The sequence below is a fragment of the Antechinus flavipes genome, chromosome 4 (genome assembly GCF_016432865.1).
Source record: "Antechinus flavipes isolate AdamAnt ecotype Samford, QLD, Australia chromosome 4, AdamAnt_v2, whole genome shotgun sequence".
In the NCBI taxonomy this organism is placed as follows: domain Eukaryota; kingdom Metazoa; phylum Chordata; class Mammalia; order Dasyuromorphia; family Dasyuridae; genus Antechinus; species Antechinus flavipes.
This window is the reverse complement of record NC_067401.1, coordinates 331,815,792-331,835,569: the sequence shown is the minus strand read 5'-3', so window position 1 is coordinate 331,835,569 and position 19,778 is coordinate 331,815,792. Positions and strand designations below refer to the sequence as shown.

Below are 19,778 nucleotides of genomic sequence, written 5' to 3'. Positions count from 1 at the left end.
GCAAGCAAATCCTCTCCCCCAAGCAGTTAGTCTATCTGGTCCCTTCCATTCACCACTTTCTGGGTCTCTCCACATCACCTGGCGATTATCTAAAGATAGTGGAGCTGCTCGCACTGGACACTGCTCTTCTGGTGGGTTATAAAACCTGTCTGCTGGAGCCAGTGCATCTTTATCAAAGATTAAAAAATTAATGGTATAGAGAACTAAATTTAGAAGTTCTCTAGGGTTACCCGTGGCTCCTCCTTTCTTTTGTTTTTGGAGAAGTGTCTTAATGTCTCTGTTTCTTCTTTCTACTATTGCTTGACCTTGAGGATTGAAGGGTATGCCAGTAGTGTGTAGAATCTTATATTGTGCACAAAAGTGTTCAAAATGTTTGGAGGTATATGCCGGTCCATTATCTGTTTTTATTTCTTGTGGCACACCCATAATTGCGAATGCTTGAATGAGGAATTCAGTGACCACTCGGGCTGTCTCTTTTGCTGCTGGTATGGCAAAAGTGAATCCTGAAAAGGTGTCTACCACAACGTGGATAAAAGACAGATGACCAAAAGATTTATAATGAGTCACATCCATTTGCCAGATTTCATTGGGTCTCAAACCACGAGGGTTCTTCCCTGGAGGCAGTGTAGGAGCGTGGAAGGGAAGGCAAGCTGTACAGCTTTTCACTATGCTCCTAGCTTCTTCTTTTGTAATCCCAAACTGTAAACGCAAAGCTCGAGCAGCCTGATGGTACTTAGAATGGGATTCCTGGGCCTCCTGAAATAAAGGCGTACTGGCCAACATAGTTAAAAGGCTATCTGCCTTTGAATTTCCATCAAAAATAGGACCTGGAAGTCCACTATGTGAATGGACATGCAGGATATAAATCTTTCCTGGATGCTTTCTCACTTGCTCTTGAAGTTCCTTAAAGAGCTGATATATATTAGAAGCTGCAAATTTTATTTGGGCTGTGGCAATTCTTTGTACCACACCTACTGAATAGGCTGAATCAGATATTATATTTATGTCGCCTGGGTAATAAGTGAGAGCTAGCATGATCGCATATAATTCGTTCTGCTGAGTGGACTGAAAAGGAGTTCTGACTACTCTTTTTACAGTTAGATCATGAGAGTATACAGCACAAATATTTTGTTTGGCTGCGTCTGTAAAAATGGTTGGTCCTTCAAGAGGAACCTTAGAAACCTTCTCTTCAAAAATCCATTGCCAATTATGCAGTAGTCTGGTTATCTTTAATGGAGATCCATGTGCAAAATTTGGAGCAGTTAGTAAGGATTCCAACAGACAACAAAAACACTTTTTGTGATATTAAAAAAACAGAAAAGATATTTAATGGAAAACTAATAATTGAAGAAATGCACCAAAGCCCTGAAATCGAGAGGACCTGAGTTCAAATCTGACCTCAGACACTTAACACTTCCTAACTGTGTGACCCTGGGAAAGTAACAACCCCAATCATGAAAGAAAGAAAAACTGTCCAATTTCAAGTCATTCATGCAGAAATTATGTCTTCCTCCCAAAACAGTCTAACCTCTATGAGGGCATTCTTTGATTCTTTTCATTCTTTCACATCTCCAACAATCGTCAAAACAATCCTAATAAATAAAAGCAATGTGGTCTCTGTGAGGTAGTGTGTTGAGATGGAAAAGTAAAAGACTTTTTACCTAAGTTCAATATTGACAGCTATGTAATCATCACCAAATGATAGAGTCAGATTACATAAGACAGAAACTAGTTTGAGAAGTAGTCTAGCTAAGAGAATACAGTGCTAGATTTGGAATTGAAAAGAATCACATTCAGCCTAGCTGTGTGACCCTGGACAAATCAACTAACCCTAATTGCCTCAGCAAAGAAAAAAAAAAGAGATTCACATTCAAATCTGAACTCTAACATTAATTAGTTGGTCTCAGTTGATTTAACTATATAGTACTTGTATTACAAATGCTTTATAAGATTCAAATGAGGTTATCTATGTATTTTTCAAATGCTGTGTTTTATGACTGTCGGCCACTACTACCACAAAATAGTTCATATTTATATACATGTCCAACCTGTTCACTGATTGAGTGAAATACAATGTTAGATAAAACATCACAGGGAAATAATCGAATAAAAGTAATGGTTTAATGGCTGATGTTCAAGGAAAGGGATACACTAGGGCAAAAGCACAGGCTTAGAGACAGTAACATTCTCATTGCAGGGATCATCTGAAAAATTTTCCAGTGAGAATCACTCATAATGAATTATGACAATATGTTGTTTGAAATAGTAACATGAAAATGCCAATCTGTAACATGAGAAGCTATTATCCCAAATTCATTACAATAATCAAAACGAAGTGCAAACTATTCTAATATTCTTAAGTCAACAGACGAGATTTTTTAAAAAGATTTGTTTGCTAAATTTCAAAAGAAAATAACAAACTGAATGTGTTTTTTAACATGATTAAGAATAACTATCACAAAAGAATGAAATTATTAGAAAGATAAAAGTTCCATACAGAATCAAGCAAAATGAAGATATCAAGATTCTCCTTACTCACCAGAGAGCTTGGGTTGCATCACGGGATGGGGCCCTGAAACATCCAATTCTCTTTCCCTCAGGGTACTAGGTACTTCGTTGTACATCTATAATTTCATACACACAGAGCAAAAAGAAAGGAAAGAGAAAATATTCACACATAATTTCACACATAATGAAGATTTTTAAGTCCAAACTATACTCAAACTGAACATCTTTCTATTATATTAACTAGTATATTAAAATTATATTTAAAATACATAAATAAAACTTAAAGCCATCAGTAGACATTTAAAAATCAAATGGATCTATGACTTTGTTGAAGTGGGGTTTCTCTCCATTAACATAGAAACAACTACTTCATACTTCATTCTGTACATTCATTTCTTCTCATTCTCCATTATAAAACAATTCCAATTCATTCACTTAGCTAAATAGGGGGAAATGATCACATATTTTAAAAATATCTTACAAAATAAAATAATTCAAAATAAAAAGAAATCCTATTTCAAAAAAGTACATCATTTCATTAAACTATATTATCAATAACTAACAATGTCCATCTGTACATAACTAAAATAAAAATCATTATATAGAAACAAGAGTGATAAAATATTGCCTTCTTCTAACAATAATGGAAAGGAATAAAAGATGGGAAAGGTTGGATGCTTCTTGAGATTTTGCTATACAATTTATGCTAGGTAATTTGTTTTAGGTACCTTCAACTGCTCCTTTAATTTGGAGATAGTAAGTAGCACTGCTATCCCATAGTTCAAATGAAATACCATATGTAATATAATCAGAACAAATCAGAATTGGTGTCATTATTACTGAGGAAAATCTACTATGAGTATAAATAGCTACATATTTTGGGTTCTTCCCTCACCCCATTTTTAAAAATTGGGTACTGGCAGCAAAGGCAAAAAGAATATTTATAGTAAAGAAATGGGGTCTGAGAAAGAAAAAAAAAAAAAAAGATAACCAGATTAAGAGAAAGAAGCATGTTATGAAAAAGCAGAAATAAATATTAATAGAGCCACTAAGGACAATAAAGAGAACAATAATCCCATCATAAAGACTACACACAGGGTTTTGAATTTAGTTCTAGAGACTAGCTTTTAGAAAACATATTGATAAACAGGAACAGAAAATTATAAAATTAGAGCTGATGGGTATCTTAAAACTCATTGATTTAATGACACCCATTTTAGAGGTGAAGACACTTCAACCTGCACAGTCAAAGTAATTTTCACAAATTCATCTACAGGAAGGCAAGAAAGATGGCAAGTACATGAAATTACATCTTATAAGAACCAAGTGAATGAAATCAATATTTAGCTTGGGATGAAAGAACATTTTTAACAGATGGCAGAGGAAGGGAAGGGAAGGAAGAGATATAAAGGGAGGGAGGGAAGGGAAGAGAGAAGGGGGAGGGGGGAGAGAGGGAAGAAGTAAGGGAGAGAGAAAGGGGAGGAGAGAGGGAGGGAGGAAAGAGAAGGAGGGAGGAAAGGAAGAGAGGAAAGGAAGGAAAAAGGGAGGAAAAAAGGGAGGGAAGAAAAGGAGAGAAGGAGGGAGGAAGGGAGGGGAGAGGAGAGGGAAGAGAGTGAAGAGAGGGAAGGAAGGGAAGGAAGAGAGGGAGGAAGGAAGAGAGAGGGAGGGAGGGAAGAAAGGAGGAAGAGACGAAGGGAAGAGAGGGAGGGAGGAAGGAAAAGAAAGGAAAGAAGAGTTGGAAGATGGAAGGGAAAGAAGAAAAAAGAAGAGAAAAAGGAAAGAGGGAATGAAGAGAAGGGGAGAGACAAAAATCGAAAGGAAAATGAAGGGGAAGGAGAAGAAAGGGAAGAAACAAGCATTTATTAAATGCTTACAATGGGGCAGACACTTTGCTAAGTTATTTACATCTATTACCTCATTTGAGCTTCACAAAACCCCTGGAGATAAGTGTTATCATCATCTCCATTTTACAAATGAGAAAAATGAAACACACTTAAGTGACTTACTCAGGATAACTCAGCTACTAAATGTCTGAGACCATATTTGAACACAAGTCCCACTGACTAACAGACTAATAATTTAGATTGCATCAACTGGCTGCCTCTTAATGACCACATGATAATAGTATTAAACAGGATTAAATTTAAATGAATTAGATTTTCTTTTGCTCCTATTAAGAGGGCAAAATTAGAGTCAATGGTTAGAAGTTATAGAAGAAAAGACTGATTCAGAATAAGGAAAAACTTCATAATGATTGCACTGTACAAAATTAGAAGAGACTTCCTTGAGAGATGGTGCCACTGGAATTGCCAATTAGATATTAAAAAGAAACTATTAAACATTTTGTAGAAGGATTGGCTTTTATATTTTAAGATTTTTTTATTTCTTATGTAATATCTAAGTAGTTTATGCATGCAATTATGTTTTTCTTCGTACAAAAAAATCTTTTCAAACTGATTTTGGTTTGTCTTGAGCAACATATAAGTATTGCTTATTTCATCTGCTTTGCAATATCCAAATCTACTAAGCAAAACATCATTTCGCGAACATTTTTCTTTTAATATTTATCCCTATTTTTAAGATAGGTAAATAAAAGTTCTATTATGTTCCATTAATATAAAATGCACTCAAAAAAAAAAATGAGGGGATGGTATCTTTAAAAAAAAAAAGATTAAATATAAAAATAAGGACATTCTTATCAACAACAAATATTGATTAGAAATGTACAATGTGTAAATATTTCAGGCATACCTTATTCCACTTTATATTAAGAGTTCTTAAATTTTCAGAAATGTGATCTCTTTCTTGTGAACTCAAGGTGTTAACTGAAAGAATCTCAAGTTCACTTTTGTTCAGCCACTTAAGATTTTCCTCTTGCATTTCTATATCCTGGATTAAGTCCTAAAGGGGGCAGAAGAGAGCTTTGGTTAAAACCTAGCCCCACAAGCATTAGTAGAATAACAGAAAACACCCTTGTCTTTAAACTTGGATTTGGCATTAAAATATTCGATAGGAAATAAATCCTAATAGTAAGTGATAGTAACAATTCCAGAAAATAATTTCTTTTGGAATTAAATTCTTTATGAGAAATAATTTCTAAAACAAAAATACATCTAGTTAAATTCATATAAAAACACACTTAACAAAGAGAATACCGAAAAATATATATTTTTTTTCTTCCGGTCTATACTTGTTATGGAACTAATCTGTATCAATTCCAAAAGAACAGCATTTAAAAATAAAAATATAATAATACAATCAATGTAACCATGATGTTAAGGCTAAAGACTTGTGGGAGTTACTAGTCTTATAATTCAATCATTTATAATTTTCTCATACAACTCAATGAATAAAGTGCTCTTGGCAGTAGGATCTTAAAAACACAGAAAGACCATACCTGAGCTATAAGTTGCTACATGATAGAAAAATATCAGACATTTGTTTGAAATAATGAAATGGTACCATCTGAAGAATCTTTTTCCTTAATGCACTTTTAGAGTTAAACTTATAAATGCAATGTAATATTCTTTTAAAATGTACTGTAATGTTCAAGTAGAAAATTTTATTCCTCCCTATTATACTGCCACATTATTTCCAATTCTAGTATCTAAGTTCTATAGAAGTTCAAAAACAAATCATATAACTTGCCTTTAGTACTTGGATGCTATCTTCTTTCTCAGATGAAGGTGTCTTTTCCAAGGCATTTTCTGCCTTTGATAACCAGCAATTAATTTCGGCCAGCCTTTTTCTGAATTCCAATAGCTGTTCATTTTCTGCTTTCAATCTAGAAAAATCATTATTGAAAAATATTGAACAAACCGATTAGTTTGAAAGAATATTGTATGCAGGCCAAGTCAAAAATATCAATTTGTTTCTATTAACAAGATTCATGCAACATCATAATATAACAAATGGGCTCAACAATAGTGATTTAGCACTCTAAAATACTACATCATTCAGGATATAATAGTATGCTTGATAATTTTCATATTTTTTCTCAAAGCTATAAAAAGTTAAATAAGCCATGCAAAAGAAAAATTTGCCTTTTTTTATCCATAAAGTGAAATCAAAGTAGTAAATTATTTAACGATTAAGCAATATATACTATGTACTATGCACAAATTAATTTAAAAACAAAGCAATGATATACATAATAATGAAGAATGGAATTTTTAAAATTTTAATTAAGAAGGAAAAAGCAACTAAAGCACAAAGAAGAGATAGTCATAAAGTCAATGTTTTGGTAGAGGAAGGCCTTGAATCAAGGTCTGATTCTAAGTATGCTTTTTTAACATGTATGTGTGTATACATTATATATATATATATATATATATATACATACATGTACATAAAATTATATCCATAAATAATTCCTTTAATATTAAGAAATTAATTTTATTTATGTAATTAAAGTGCTTTAGTTTTTATGAAGTTTACATATAAAAGTTTACATTATGTACTTGAATTCCTAAAAAACTTCAAGGAAACTATACTACTGTGAAAGAGGGATTTTTTTTTTTTGCCATTTTATTATTCATTTTTAATGTACTTAGATTTCTATAAGACTTTTTATAAGACTGCTTTGAAATTTTCATTAACAAGCTAGCATAATGTTTCCTAAGTAATGACATTATCACATAGGCATAAAGAGTCACTGGGTAGTTACTAATAAACTATTCATGTTATCTAATTTTATTTAGCATAGTTTATTTAGATACAGAATCAAAAAGAATCAAAATGGCATTTAACTGTTTCATCATTTAATTTCCACGTCCTCAATAACAGTTAATTATTGAATTAAAAATTAAAACTGAATAAATTCCAAATATATTAATAGTGATACAACCTAAGATGATTAATATCCTAACATTATGATATACAATTAAAAATAAACTTAGCAAATCAAATATTTCCTTTGTAAAAACAGAAGAGAATATATTAATTCATCGTCTCTGCATTATCATTTTGACATGCAAAAGAATGAGTAGTGGTACTTCAGTGATATCTACTATACAAAGATTTGTCACTTTGAAATAAAATTTGGAATATTTCTGCAACTAACTTTTAATAATCCTTACAGCACATATATACAAATATATATATATATATATATATATATATATGGGGGGGAATATAGGGGTAAGAAGAGGAAGCTGTTCAAAGAATTTCTGAGTTTTAGAGGAACATCTGTTTCACAAGGTGGATAAGGTCAATGAAATCATTAGTTAAGATAATTGCAACTAATGATGAGCTGAACACTAGGTACAACAACCTCCCACCATTTGAGTTCTATAAAGTATGGCTTGTGAATGATGTTATAAACATCCAAATGGCCCTTGGCAAAAAAAAAAAAGGTTCTTAAATAAAGAATCTGAAATAGAAGAACTCTTAAATGTTTGCTTAGTCTGAAGAGATAATCCTCTTAACAAATTTTATAAGAAATTAAACATGCATCTAATTTTTCAAACAACAGAATATAACATTTGTCAAATAAATTCTAAAAGTCCACTTAGAATCAGTATTCTCAACTTCATGTACCTTGGAAAAAACAACATGTTAATGATATTTCCATAACAAAAGTTAAGACAACTAGGAATAGCTGTGGTATTCCTTATACAATTTACCTTTAGCAGGTACAAATGAAAGGGAGGATTGATGATCATTAAAGTTAAAAAAAAAAAAGCCAAAGCATCAACAACAACAAAAAATTAATAGATCATGACATTGAGGGGTAAATGTAGTATAAGTTCATATAAAACAAATGTCCAAAAATGTTTTAACAATGGAGGACAAAGGTTTCAAGCTCCATTTGTTTTCTGAAAGATTTTCTGCAGAATGTAATTTTGAAGAGCCTCCAGTTATGACTGAGATACCTTTGCTGTCTCTCCATCACTTCTGTCACATATGAGTTCCAGCGTTTGTTGAGCCCGGAAACCTTGTCTTGCAAGAATTTTTGATCTGAACTGGAGAGTTTCTGGATGATGGCTTCTCCAGTTTGGTTTAGTGATGAAAAACTAGGCTGGTGGCTGCTAATTATTTCTTCAAGTTCCTACCACAGATGCAAAAGCCAACATAATTTCTAATGTTAGATTACTGCTTCAAAACTTTCAACACACTTAAGTATTATGGTGTTCATTTAAATGCTACAGAAGCCTATAAATGAGAAGATTAACATAGAAACTACATCCTCATTAACTAAGTCTTTCAAAGCAAACCAAGGAAATTTCAAAGAAGAGAATGTATTTTTAGACCTAATTCAGATTTATTCATTTTACTACATAAAAATAAAGCAAGGAAGTAAAACATTTCAATATAAAAGGAAGCATTTAAAAACAAAAGACTTCTTTCTCTATTTGTCCAACCATGTTTGTTTTTCAGAAGAATCTGCTATTAATTATCTTCTAATCACACTCAAACTTTAATACTTTATTTATTTTGACACAATATCAACGAACTATAAATATTACAATGCAAAACATAGGAAACTATTGGGAGGGGATTTAATTAATTCCAGTTTCAAAATTATTATTCATAAAAAAAAATTTCATAAGGGAAGGGGAAAAAGAGTAAGGAGGATATTGAAGAAACATAAATACTTTTAACTAAACAAAAACATAAGTGAAGATAGCCCCAAAACAAAAATATTTCCTTTATTTTCTCTCACTATCTTTAGAATTTAAAGTATATGCAAAAGTTTTAAGAAATTAAATTTTACTTTTAACAATAGTCTAAATTAAAATTTGATTTGTTAGTATTATTATAAAAGTCTGCCTAAACAAGAATGATTTTGCTGATATTACCATATAAATTAGTAGGCCATGTACCAAGAGTACTTCCTTTTAATACAATACTTCCTTTTATAATTAATGAAAATGCTAATGAACTTACAAATGAAGCACTCAAATGTGCCTTAAATGTGTAAGTCCATAAAATACAAAGAAGTGAAATTTAATAAATTATTAAATAAAGTAACTTAACAAGCAAAATTTAGAGTTTAGAGACCTAATTTGGTAAACAAAAATGTATTAAATAAAAATGACTCTTGTAGCTACCATAAAAGCTCCCATTTTTATAAATATCACTGTGTAGGGAAAACCCTAACTCCGTCACCCCTATTCTATAAAAAAGATGCTCAAAAATATTCTGAGTTAAAATTGTAACCAACAAAGTAACTGCCAATTATTATCTATCTATATGTGTTCAGGAATTTTTTTAATGAATAAAAGACCAAAACAATTTGCATGCTGCCAAAACCTCATTTTAAAGTTGTTGCATCCAAAGGTACTAAAAGCAAGGGATTTGACCAGCAAATCCTGTTCTGATAAAACAGCCCCTACCTGCTGATGTATCCTAGCCATCTCTATATCCAAGCCGCCATCTGCAGTACGTGCTTCAGCCAATAATAGTTCAGCTTCTGTCACCCACTGGGTGAGGTCATTCAAGTCATAATGGAAGTGTCTCCATTCTTCCACAGCTCGGTCTAAACAACTTTTAGGGAATAAATCAAAAAAAGTGTTAAGTGTTTTTTCCTCACTGCAATGCACTGAAATATTTTGGTTTGCAGAACAAGTTGCCATGAATTGTTATTTTTTTACTAGAAGTTTTATAAATATGTGAATTCCCTAATTAAAAATTTTAAAATTTCTGAGGATTCTGGACAAATTCTTCATTCTGGAAAGAACTTCTCATATTTCAGAATACAAAGTCTACAACACCAATTGATTCTTTTATTGTTGATTAGGGAATTCAGATACTTATAAAGTTTCTAGTAAAAACTAACAATTCAAAAAAAATTGTTTTACGAAAAAAATTTTTTACAGAATATGGCAACTGATAATTCCTTCAGAAAGTCTCATCTAAAGCTAGCATTTTCATGTAATATCCTCACACAATTTATAAAATAGAAAAGAGCTCACCAGGGCATGATGATGTCAATTTTCCAAATTGCCTCTAGCCCAGGAAAACAAGGTTGATTAATAATAGCCAAATTGATCCATTGACCTTCAAACACTTTAAACTTTGAAACTGGGACTACTTTTGATGATAAATCCATCAATTGACAATGTCAACCCATAAAACAATAATTGCAGGTACATTTTTTAAAAAATCAAATAACTGGGTTACAAAAATAAACAAGAACAAAACAATCTACATAGGAAGCAATACATTACAAGGAAATACTTCCCATCAATCCCAACCGTGTTCCCTCCCCCATTTTATTTTTTCATTTATTTTTGTAAAAAATTCCACCATGTGCTAAAATGAAAAAAAAAAGTTCATGAAATAAATTACTAGCGTGGGTAATGGCTGTTCTGTGGAAACTTTCACCAAAATATATGAAAATGTTAATGGCCCCATCTGGCAGCAATAATGAAAATAAATAAGGTGATTTCTGTTTCAGAACTTTTTTCTGATGAAACCAACATTTATTTACTCTGCAGTTGCCTACTGAGTATTTTAAAACACTTTTTTTAGAATTAAAAAGAAATGAAATCCTTTTTTGGTGAGTTGCATAATTAAAATTCTCAAATACCCAAATTCTACACTATTTAAAAAATGTCAACTATTCCCATACCTAAAAAGTTATTATTATAGTCATGAATCTGTTAAGGTTCATAGCACAGTAATAACAGGAATGTTATTTAGGTCATTACACAGAGAAAGGCATATTTAGTTTTAATTACCCTGTACAATAAAAGAGAGATTAGTAAAAATGCCAGTACTTTGGCATTTTCAGAGATCCTTAAGCTATATACACACATGATGCAAAAAGCTTTAATGGGCTAGGATTATAAAATTATATTGAGTTAGTTAGCTAGCATATTATTAACCTGTCCTCTTAAAACATCCCATCACCAAGGCTAAAATGTACGTAAATACTCTTTCTCAATAAAAGGTTTCTAATAAATGCAAATTGTCACTAAATAGTCTTAGTGTAGGGAGAACTAGAATAGCCACTATAAAACGACAATGTACAAAACTGGTCAAGAAGTGATCATGAAAAGGACCTGAGAGCATCATAATCATCAAAGTTGCTGTTTCTTCTTTGCTCTTGAAAAATATGATGACATCAGGGAAGTGATATGACATATAAGTAAATTGGATTTGGGCAAGAATAGGCTATGCAAAGTCGCCAGCCTCATTTGCTCTTTCAGAGCTCTCTAGGTCCAGTGGCAAAATAGAGAATAGGATGACTGGAGATGATCAGCAAAGAAAATATATCTAAAATGCCAAATTCTGAAAAATAGGGCTCTTCCAACCAAAACCTTGATTATGAGGCAATAAAGCACAGAAGGGTAGGGAAGGAGGCTATATCCCTGTGTCTCTGGATTCCAAAAATGTGGATTGTAATCAAGCATCTAACATTTCTAGTTGTTTGACTTTAAACAAGTTTTCCTCAATAGTAAAATGGTGGAAGAATGGGGTAGAGGATGGTGGGTATGTGCAGGGGCAGTATGGGCAAAATCAGAAAGTCCGTAAAGTCCCTTTTGGTTCTATATCTAAGAACCTAGAACCCAATGTACATGATTTTGCAAGCAAGTTTGCAGAATAAAAATATTAAACTATGTAACAAACATGCAAATCCTTAATAAAGGATTAACAGAGTGCTCAAATCCAAATTAAGTGACAGATGCATGTTTTTAATTGGATATATATATATATATATATTCTTAAGACCACTGATCATGACTTTCTATGACCAATTTTAAAAAGGATTTCTAGATAAAAGAGAAATTCAGGAAATCTTAATTTTAAAAGGACCACTTGAAGTTTTCTAGTCTAACACATACCTGAATAATCCCAAATATGTCAACATAACCTCTTTCTGAATAATTCCAGTAATAAAATCTAATTTTAGTTTTGCACAATTCAAGTCTGAGAAAATATTTCCTTAATCTGTCTCTCTTTAACTTCTGTCCACTGGTTCTATTTCTAACATGACGAAGGGAACACAAAGCAGAAAAAGAAAATGCATTTCATATGATAACTTTTTAAATGTCTGAATCCAATAAACTCTTCTAAATATAAGTTAAATATCTTCAGATGATTCAGCCATTTTCTCATATGTCATTGGATTCTTCTTTATTTAACATCTAGATAAACTAAAACTAGAAATCAACATACTATAAAGAATGTGGTTCAACTGTGGGAACAGCGTGGATCACAAGATGGTATTTTCACTTTTGTTGTCGTTTGCTGTCATTTTATTTTTCTGAGTTTTTTTTTTCCTTTTTTGTTCTGATTTTTCTTTTGTAGCATGGTGATTGTGGAGGTATGTGTGTAGAGGAACTGCACGTGTTTGACATTTTGGATAACTTGTCATTTAGGGAGAGGATGGGAAGAAGCAGAGGGAGGGAAAAAATTGGAGCATAGGGTTGTGTAGGGGTGAATGGTGAAGATTATGCATGTGTTTTGAAAATAAAAAGCTATAATTTAAAAAATAAATAAAATTTTTAAAAGATAGGATCAACAATGAGGAATTTGGGAAAAGAATAGAGAAAAAAGAAAGAATAGAGGAAGAAAGAGAGCAAATTAAAGAAAAAAAGAGGAAGGAAGGTGGGAGACAATTAAGGAAAAGAAGAGAGTTTAGATAAGGTATAAAATAACTTTAGCTAATAAAAATATTCAAAATATTAAAATAATTTATTTTATATACAGTTAAAAAAATTATGGTCCAAGCAAAGCAAAAAGTATCAATATTTTCCCTTCATATTCAATGTTCTACTCCCATAAACGTGGTGTAAATTCACCTAAGAATTTTTTTTTTGGCCTGTCAAATCATAATGCTCACTAATAATAAACTGGCCATGTCCAATCAAATCCCTATTTTCTGGATTCACATTTACTAGTATCTTTCCTATCCTATGTAATGACAGCTGATTTTGGAAATCAATTTGTCCTATTAGATTCAACTCATGGGGGAATTTGTGAAATCTATGAATTTCAAAAATCATTTAATTACATGGAAAACAGGTAGAAAGTACAAATGAGATTATAGACCCAAAACAAAGATGACACATTAGAGGTCATTTAGTACAACTCTCTGTACCTGTGAAGACAATATGCCTCAAGAGAGTTGATTTAAATTGTTCAATGATCCCACAGCTGGTAAGTGGCAAAGTCTTTAATGAAAGTGTCTAATAATTCTATAATTTTCTTCTACTCTATCCTTGAATAAAAAAATTATTATTTTATTGAAAATTGTAAAATATATGTATGGGTGTGTATATGTGTGTGTATGTATATATATATATATATATATATATATATATATATATATAATATATATATATATATATATATATATATATATATATATTATATATATATATATATATATATATATATATATATATATATATTCCACATTTTTTAAAATGTAGAATTAAAAAAAAAGAGGAAACCTTAAGAGGTATGTAGGGAGTTTTTTAATTAGGGGAATGGGAGATTGGATTTATCTGTTTAGTTGTTAGCCTAGACTTGCTTTCATTGGTGTAGAATTGCACTTGTACTAGAGAAAGTAGTCTGAAATATTAAGATTTCTATAATTGCCCATGATTTCACAATCAGTATTCATGCAGAGATGAAGCTTTAAACTTGGTCTCACTGAACTGAAGGCAAGGTCTCAACCTCTCATGTAATACAATCTAAAAGTATGGTTATATAAAAAATATAAAATCTGAACACCTCTCTCTGAAAAATATTCTAAGAAAAACCTTTTTTTCTCTCTCTCCAAAAGGCGATAATCTCAAATTTCAGAGAGAATCTCTAGACTACTGACCATGAACTCAAGACAGCACTTTTAAAGGAAGCAACACTTTTCAATTCTTGCTATCATGTAAAAAGATTTGTATTTTTTTTCCTTTTCCACAAAAAAGGAAATAAAATTAGAAACTGTAGTTCTTTCCAATTAAGTCCCAACTAGCCATGAAGAAGTTAATTTAAGCAAAGACCTCGTCTAATGATTTTTGTCAATTACTAAGCTTTTATTATGTGTCTACTATGTGCCAGATGCTACATTGAGTGTCGAGGATTCAAAAAAAAGAAAAAGAAAAAAAAAAAAAAAAGAAGAGAGAGGAAGGGAGGGAGGGAGGAAGGAAAAAGGGAGAGAGGGAGGGGGGAGAGAAGGAAGGAGGGAAGGAGGAAGGGAGGAAGGGAGGAAGGGAGGGAGGGAGGAAGGGAGGAAGGGAGGAAGGGAGGAAGGGAGGAAGGGAGGAAGGGAGGAAGGAAGGAAGGAAGGAAGGAAGGAAGGAAGGAAGGAAGGAAGGAAGGAAGGAAGGAAGGAAGGAAGGAAGGAAGGAAGGGAGGGAGAAAAAAAAAAAAAGACAGGCCTAGAACTCAAGAAATTTACAGCCGAATAGAGAAGAAAAGCTGCAAAGAACTATGTACAAAAAGGGATAGGCAAGTTAAAAATTAAGATAATCAAAGTCATTAGAATTAAGAGGGATCAGGAAAGGAATTCTGTAGAAGGTAGGGTTTTATGTGAGTCTAAAGGAAATCAGAAAAGTCAGGAAGTTGAGATGAGGGAGGAGCAAATATCAAGCATGGGAAATTGCCTATAAAAACCTCAGAGCTAAGAAAGTTTCTTGTTCAAGGAGCATCAAAGAGATCAGTATCACTGCATCACAGAGTACATGGTGGGAGGAGATTATAAAATATAAGAAAACTGGAAAAGTGGGCCAGGTTATGAAAGGTTTGAATGCCTACCAAAGGATTTTATATTTGAGACTGGAATTAATAGAAAGCCACTGAATTTATTGAGAAGGGAGCTGATGCCATGATCAGATTGCCATTAAGGAAGACTAATTCTAGCAGACTAGAGTAGGGTACTTGTGGATTAGAAATCATCATAATGAGGTCTAAGGGTTGTGACAAAGTAAGGGAAATGTTAAGAGAGATGGGGATTATATAAAAGAGATGCACAAAGATAAAATCATGTAGGCTTTGGAAACAAATGGGTTAGGACAGTGGGAAGATAAGAGAAGATAAGAGGTCAAGAAGGGATACAACATTTCAAATGTCAGGGAATGAGGATGGTGGTACCCTGAACAATAATAGAGAAAGGTAGGGATGGGAGGAGAAGATGTTGATTATAAGACATCTATGGGACACTTAGTTTGAGATGTACAATAAGCAGCTAGAAATGAGAATTTAGAGGTCAGCAGAGAAGTTAGGTTGGATAAGTAGATTTGAGAAAAATAAGTATAGATATGATAGTTAAATACATGGGAAATGAGATTATCAAGTGAAACAGTATAGAGAGAGAAGAAAAGATTCAGAGCAGAGATCTTTCTAATATCCACAGTTAAAAGTATGAGCTGAATGAAGCTCTCATAGAGGAAACTAAAAAAGAGTGATAAAACAAGAAGGAAAAAACAGCATCGTGTAAATACAGCAAGAAGAAGGTATCAAGAACAAGACAGTGATAGTTGGAAAGCAGAATACAGAGTGAGAAAAGAAAATAAGATTTGGCAATGAAGAAATAGTTACAATGGAGAGGATTGTTTTTAGTGAATTTTAAGGTCAGAAGTTTTGTGGGGTTTTTTTTTTTTTTTTGGATTTTTGGATTTTTTTGGCAGAGGTTTTAGAGGAAGAGAGGAAAAGAAGTAGGGGCCAGCTAACAAAAACAACTTTCTCAAAAACAGACAGAAAAGGGAATAAAGAAATGAGACAATGGCTAGTAAGGATAGAAAGATAGATCAAATATGGATTTCCAGAGGACGGGAGAGATGTGTAAATATTAGTAAACAGTAGAAAAGCAGCAAATACATAGGAAGAGTTTGAAGATAAATGAGAGAGTAAAGATGATAGAGGGTCAATGAAGAAAATGGGCAGAATGAAATCATTTACGCATGGAAGGCAGGTTGCCTTTCAGAATGAAATCATTTACGCATGGAGGGCAGGTTGCCTTTAGAAAAGAAGGGCCACCTCTTTATGACACATGGGAGAAAAATAGAAAGGAAGGTAGAAGAAGAAGCTTTAAGGTAAGAAATATAGTACATATTTATAAATTATAAATAAGAGCATTGAGGACCCAAGAAGTTTGGGTCCACTTCAAACTTCAAATGGGGGCAGAAGAAGGGTTGAGCACATAATTTGAGAAGGAGACTGAATGGAGCTCAAATTTAGGAGGTAAAAAAAGCATAACTATTCAACTATAATGCAGATTATTTCAACACTTTTGTATGCTAAGTTATCATGTCAAAGTTATGTTTCTATCAATATTTAGAATTGTCTCAGAAACTTATACAGTTTATGTTAAAATAAAATTCTAACATTATGAAAAATAGAATGTCTCTTCTATGGTATTCTTATTTTCTCCCCCTATTTATCTTTACAAAGAGTAGGAATTAACAGATGGAAATGATTAATGTCCATTCACCGGGAAAGAATTTTAAAAGCAAACAACATAGGACAGCTCGGTGGTGCACTGGCTAGAGTACCAGCCCTGAAGTCAGGAGGACCTGAGTTCCAATCTGCTCTCAGACACTTAACATTTCCTAGCTGTGTGACCCTAGGAAAATCACTTAACCCCAATTACTACAGAAAAAAAGAAGGCAAGCAAGGAATCTATTTGTTGTCAATACATCCAAAAGAGTGAAAACAATCACCAACACTACTATTAACAAGGGGAAATAACCCACAAGCATGAGAATATGTAGCAATTTCACACAATGATTTTGATCTTCTATATAAAGCCTTTCTACATATCAAAGACATACCTCATAAAAACATAGACAAGATCATGTAAGTTTTGAACACATAGCTGTAGGCAACCAACTATACTCCCAAATGTAAACCAACCAAAACAGATTAAAATAGATTTGGGAAATATTTCTTAAAAAATAATAACAATAAAACAAAAAATATTCATATATAAATTTTTAAGTCAATATGGGATCCACAAGGATTCTTACGGACATTTTACTGACCTTCATTTCTATTTAGGTTTGCCATCAATAATGTAGGCAATTTCTACAACAATTGAAATCTTCACTAAGAACTGAGAAAAGTAGAGTGAAATAGAGAAAATACAAGATCCTGACATGCTTACTTTTCAAAAAAGGAAACTATAAAAAAAGAAATTGACTTGGCAGAACAAAGCATACCATAGAAGGTACTTCCCCATAAAATCATTTCCATGGAAATGTAAAGATTATTCAAAACTCCATAGATTGGTTAAACCATAAAGATAACTTGGTTCAATAATCTTTTAAGTATCAAATATCAAACAAGACATAAAACAGAGATATTTATCAGTGTGAAGATATTTCCCCACTGTCATGGAGCATGTATAATACAAAATCCAAAAAACATAAAGATTTCCTTAAAAGAATAAACCAAAATTCCCTCAGGTTCTGTTGACATCATGCTGAAGCACCATCAGCAGACATCCCCCAGAATACGACAAAACCTCCTAAATATGATCCATTAACAAGCAGACAAAATCAACATATCAATTGAAAAGGGGTGGGGGGTGCAGAATAATAAGAAGATGAAGAATACATTATTTCCTAGATTTTCACATGTAATTGCATAGGCAAAACTTCTTACATAAATTCTGTAGAAAGAAAATGAGATGGTCATAGAAGAATGCCTTGGGAGTGGATACTGGGTTTAAACATTTTTGAAAAAGTATATTCAGTGTTTTCAAAGATTTCTACTTGCTCTCTGCTACAAAAACTCTTAAAAAAAAATTAGGTATGCAATGAAACAAGGTAGCTAAAAATAATGGAACATCATGACCTTAGAAGCAGCAAAACTATGGTTGATCCAAAGCAAAACCTTAAAGTAATTAAGTATTCTGCAGTGTACTCTACCAAAAATGAATTATGGCCAAGAAGTGACATAAAAGACAATATCAGGAAAAACAGCAACGTGAAACATATAGTGAGAATGATAGATATTCTGATCATCACATCATTAAGCATGAAATATTCAACTACAGGAAGATCTTCAAGAATATTTGGTAGATTATCCTTGAAAAGTTAATGAGAAGAAAAGGATGAAAAGATATGAATGGATAGCAATTTGCATCAGTGAAGAAAAACCCATATAGAGAGGATCACAAGTTCACTGAAATACTCAGATATCATGATTTTGAAGTTTTTGTTTTGTTTTGTTTTAAAAAAAAACTACATAGGCTTATTTGCATTTTTTGTGCCCCAGCATATAGTCAGTTTTTGTAAAGGTATAATATGTGGCTGAGAAATGTGTACACTGCTTTCTAATCTCATTTAGTAATTGCTGAAAAAACTTTTTTTTTAAACGTTCTAATTGGATCATCAATTTCTTTTTTATTTGTCTCATGCTAGATTTGTCTAAATGTGGAAAGGGCACCTGGAAATCTCCCACTATTTTAGCTTTATTTTTCTATGCTAGAGTTTAGCATAGGATTCTGTTATTTCCTAAAATGCAATTCTTGTTTGTTTTAAGTATTTAAAGTCTATGAAGCTAGAGGCAGCTGGTAAAAAAAAAAGTCGGTTGAGTGCTAGGCCTGGAATTTAGACTTAAGTTTTAAGCAAGCATCCAGGCAATTATTGTGTAACCTTAGGAACATCACTTAACCAGTCTGCCTCAGTTTATTTAATTGTAAAATAGGAATAATAATAGCATCAATATTAAAGAGTCATGTAAGACTGAAATGAGAGAATATATGTTTTTTAAAAAAAAGGATTTAGGCATAGTGCTTAGTACATAGTAGATACTATGCAAATATTTATCCCCTCCATCCATCCCGTCCCTCCCACACTGCCGAGTGTCTATTACATTGTGATATTGATTTGTCTTTAAATATCTCATACTTTTCAAGATCACCTATTTTTAATCACACAAATTAATTTATGTAGTCTTGCCTAAAATTCATGATTGCTACCTTGGATGTGATTTGTTTTTAAATTCACCTGAAAAATAATAAATTTTGTCCTGGCCACTCATTTTAAGTCTTTTTGTTTTTTCTATAAGCAATATCTTGTTTGAGTTTGTTTTCTAATCTAATAAGTTATGTTTTTCTGTGTTGTAGGTTACGTTCATGCTGCTCATGCTAATACTTATGACTATAAATATATAATTTTCATCCTGTCTTAGTGTACTTTGTATCACCTCTTTGGCTCTACCCTCCCATTTACAATAAAGGTGGTAAAAGCAAAGGAGTTTGCTTAATATATGTGACTTATAATGAAAAAAATTTCTTTCAATTCTGTTTGCTTTCTTTTAAATAACCATCAAAACAAAACAAAACCAGCTTTAGAATCTCTTTCTTATCTGAA

At 32.2% G+C, this 19,778-nt stretch overlaps 1 protein-coding gene across 2 annotated transcripts in view; it reads right to left on the bottom strand.

Annotated features, from left to right (window-relative positions):
- UTRN (utrophin) overlaps positions 1-19,778 on the bottom strand; it is a 559,804-nt gene that overhangs the window by 325,813 nt on the left and 214,213 nt on the right. The window contains exons 42-46 of one of the 2 annotated variants that reach the window (XM_051997902.1): positions 9,846-9,996; positions 8,382-8,557; positions 6,157-6,292; positions 5,260-5,409; positions 2,540-2,624 (exon numbers count right to left, since the gene is read on the bottom strand). In XM_051997902.1, the coding sequence (XP_051853862.1) occupies positions 2,540-2,624; positions 5,260-5,409; positions 6,157-6,292; positions 8,382-8,557; positions 9,846-9,996 (698 nt within the window). Of the gene's footprint in view, positions 1-2,539; positions 2,625-5,259; positions 5,410-6,156; positions 6,293-8,381; positions 8,558-9,845; positions 9,997-19,778 lie in introns of those variants that run through there. The other variant, XM_051997900.1, reaches the window with a different exon arrangement.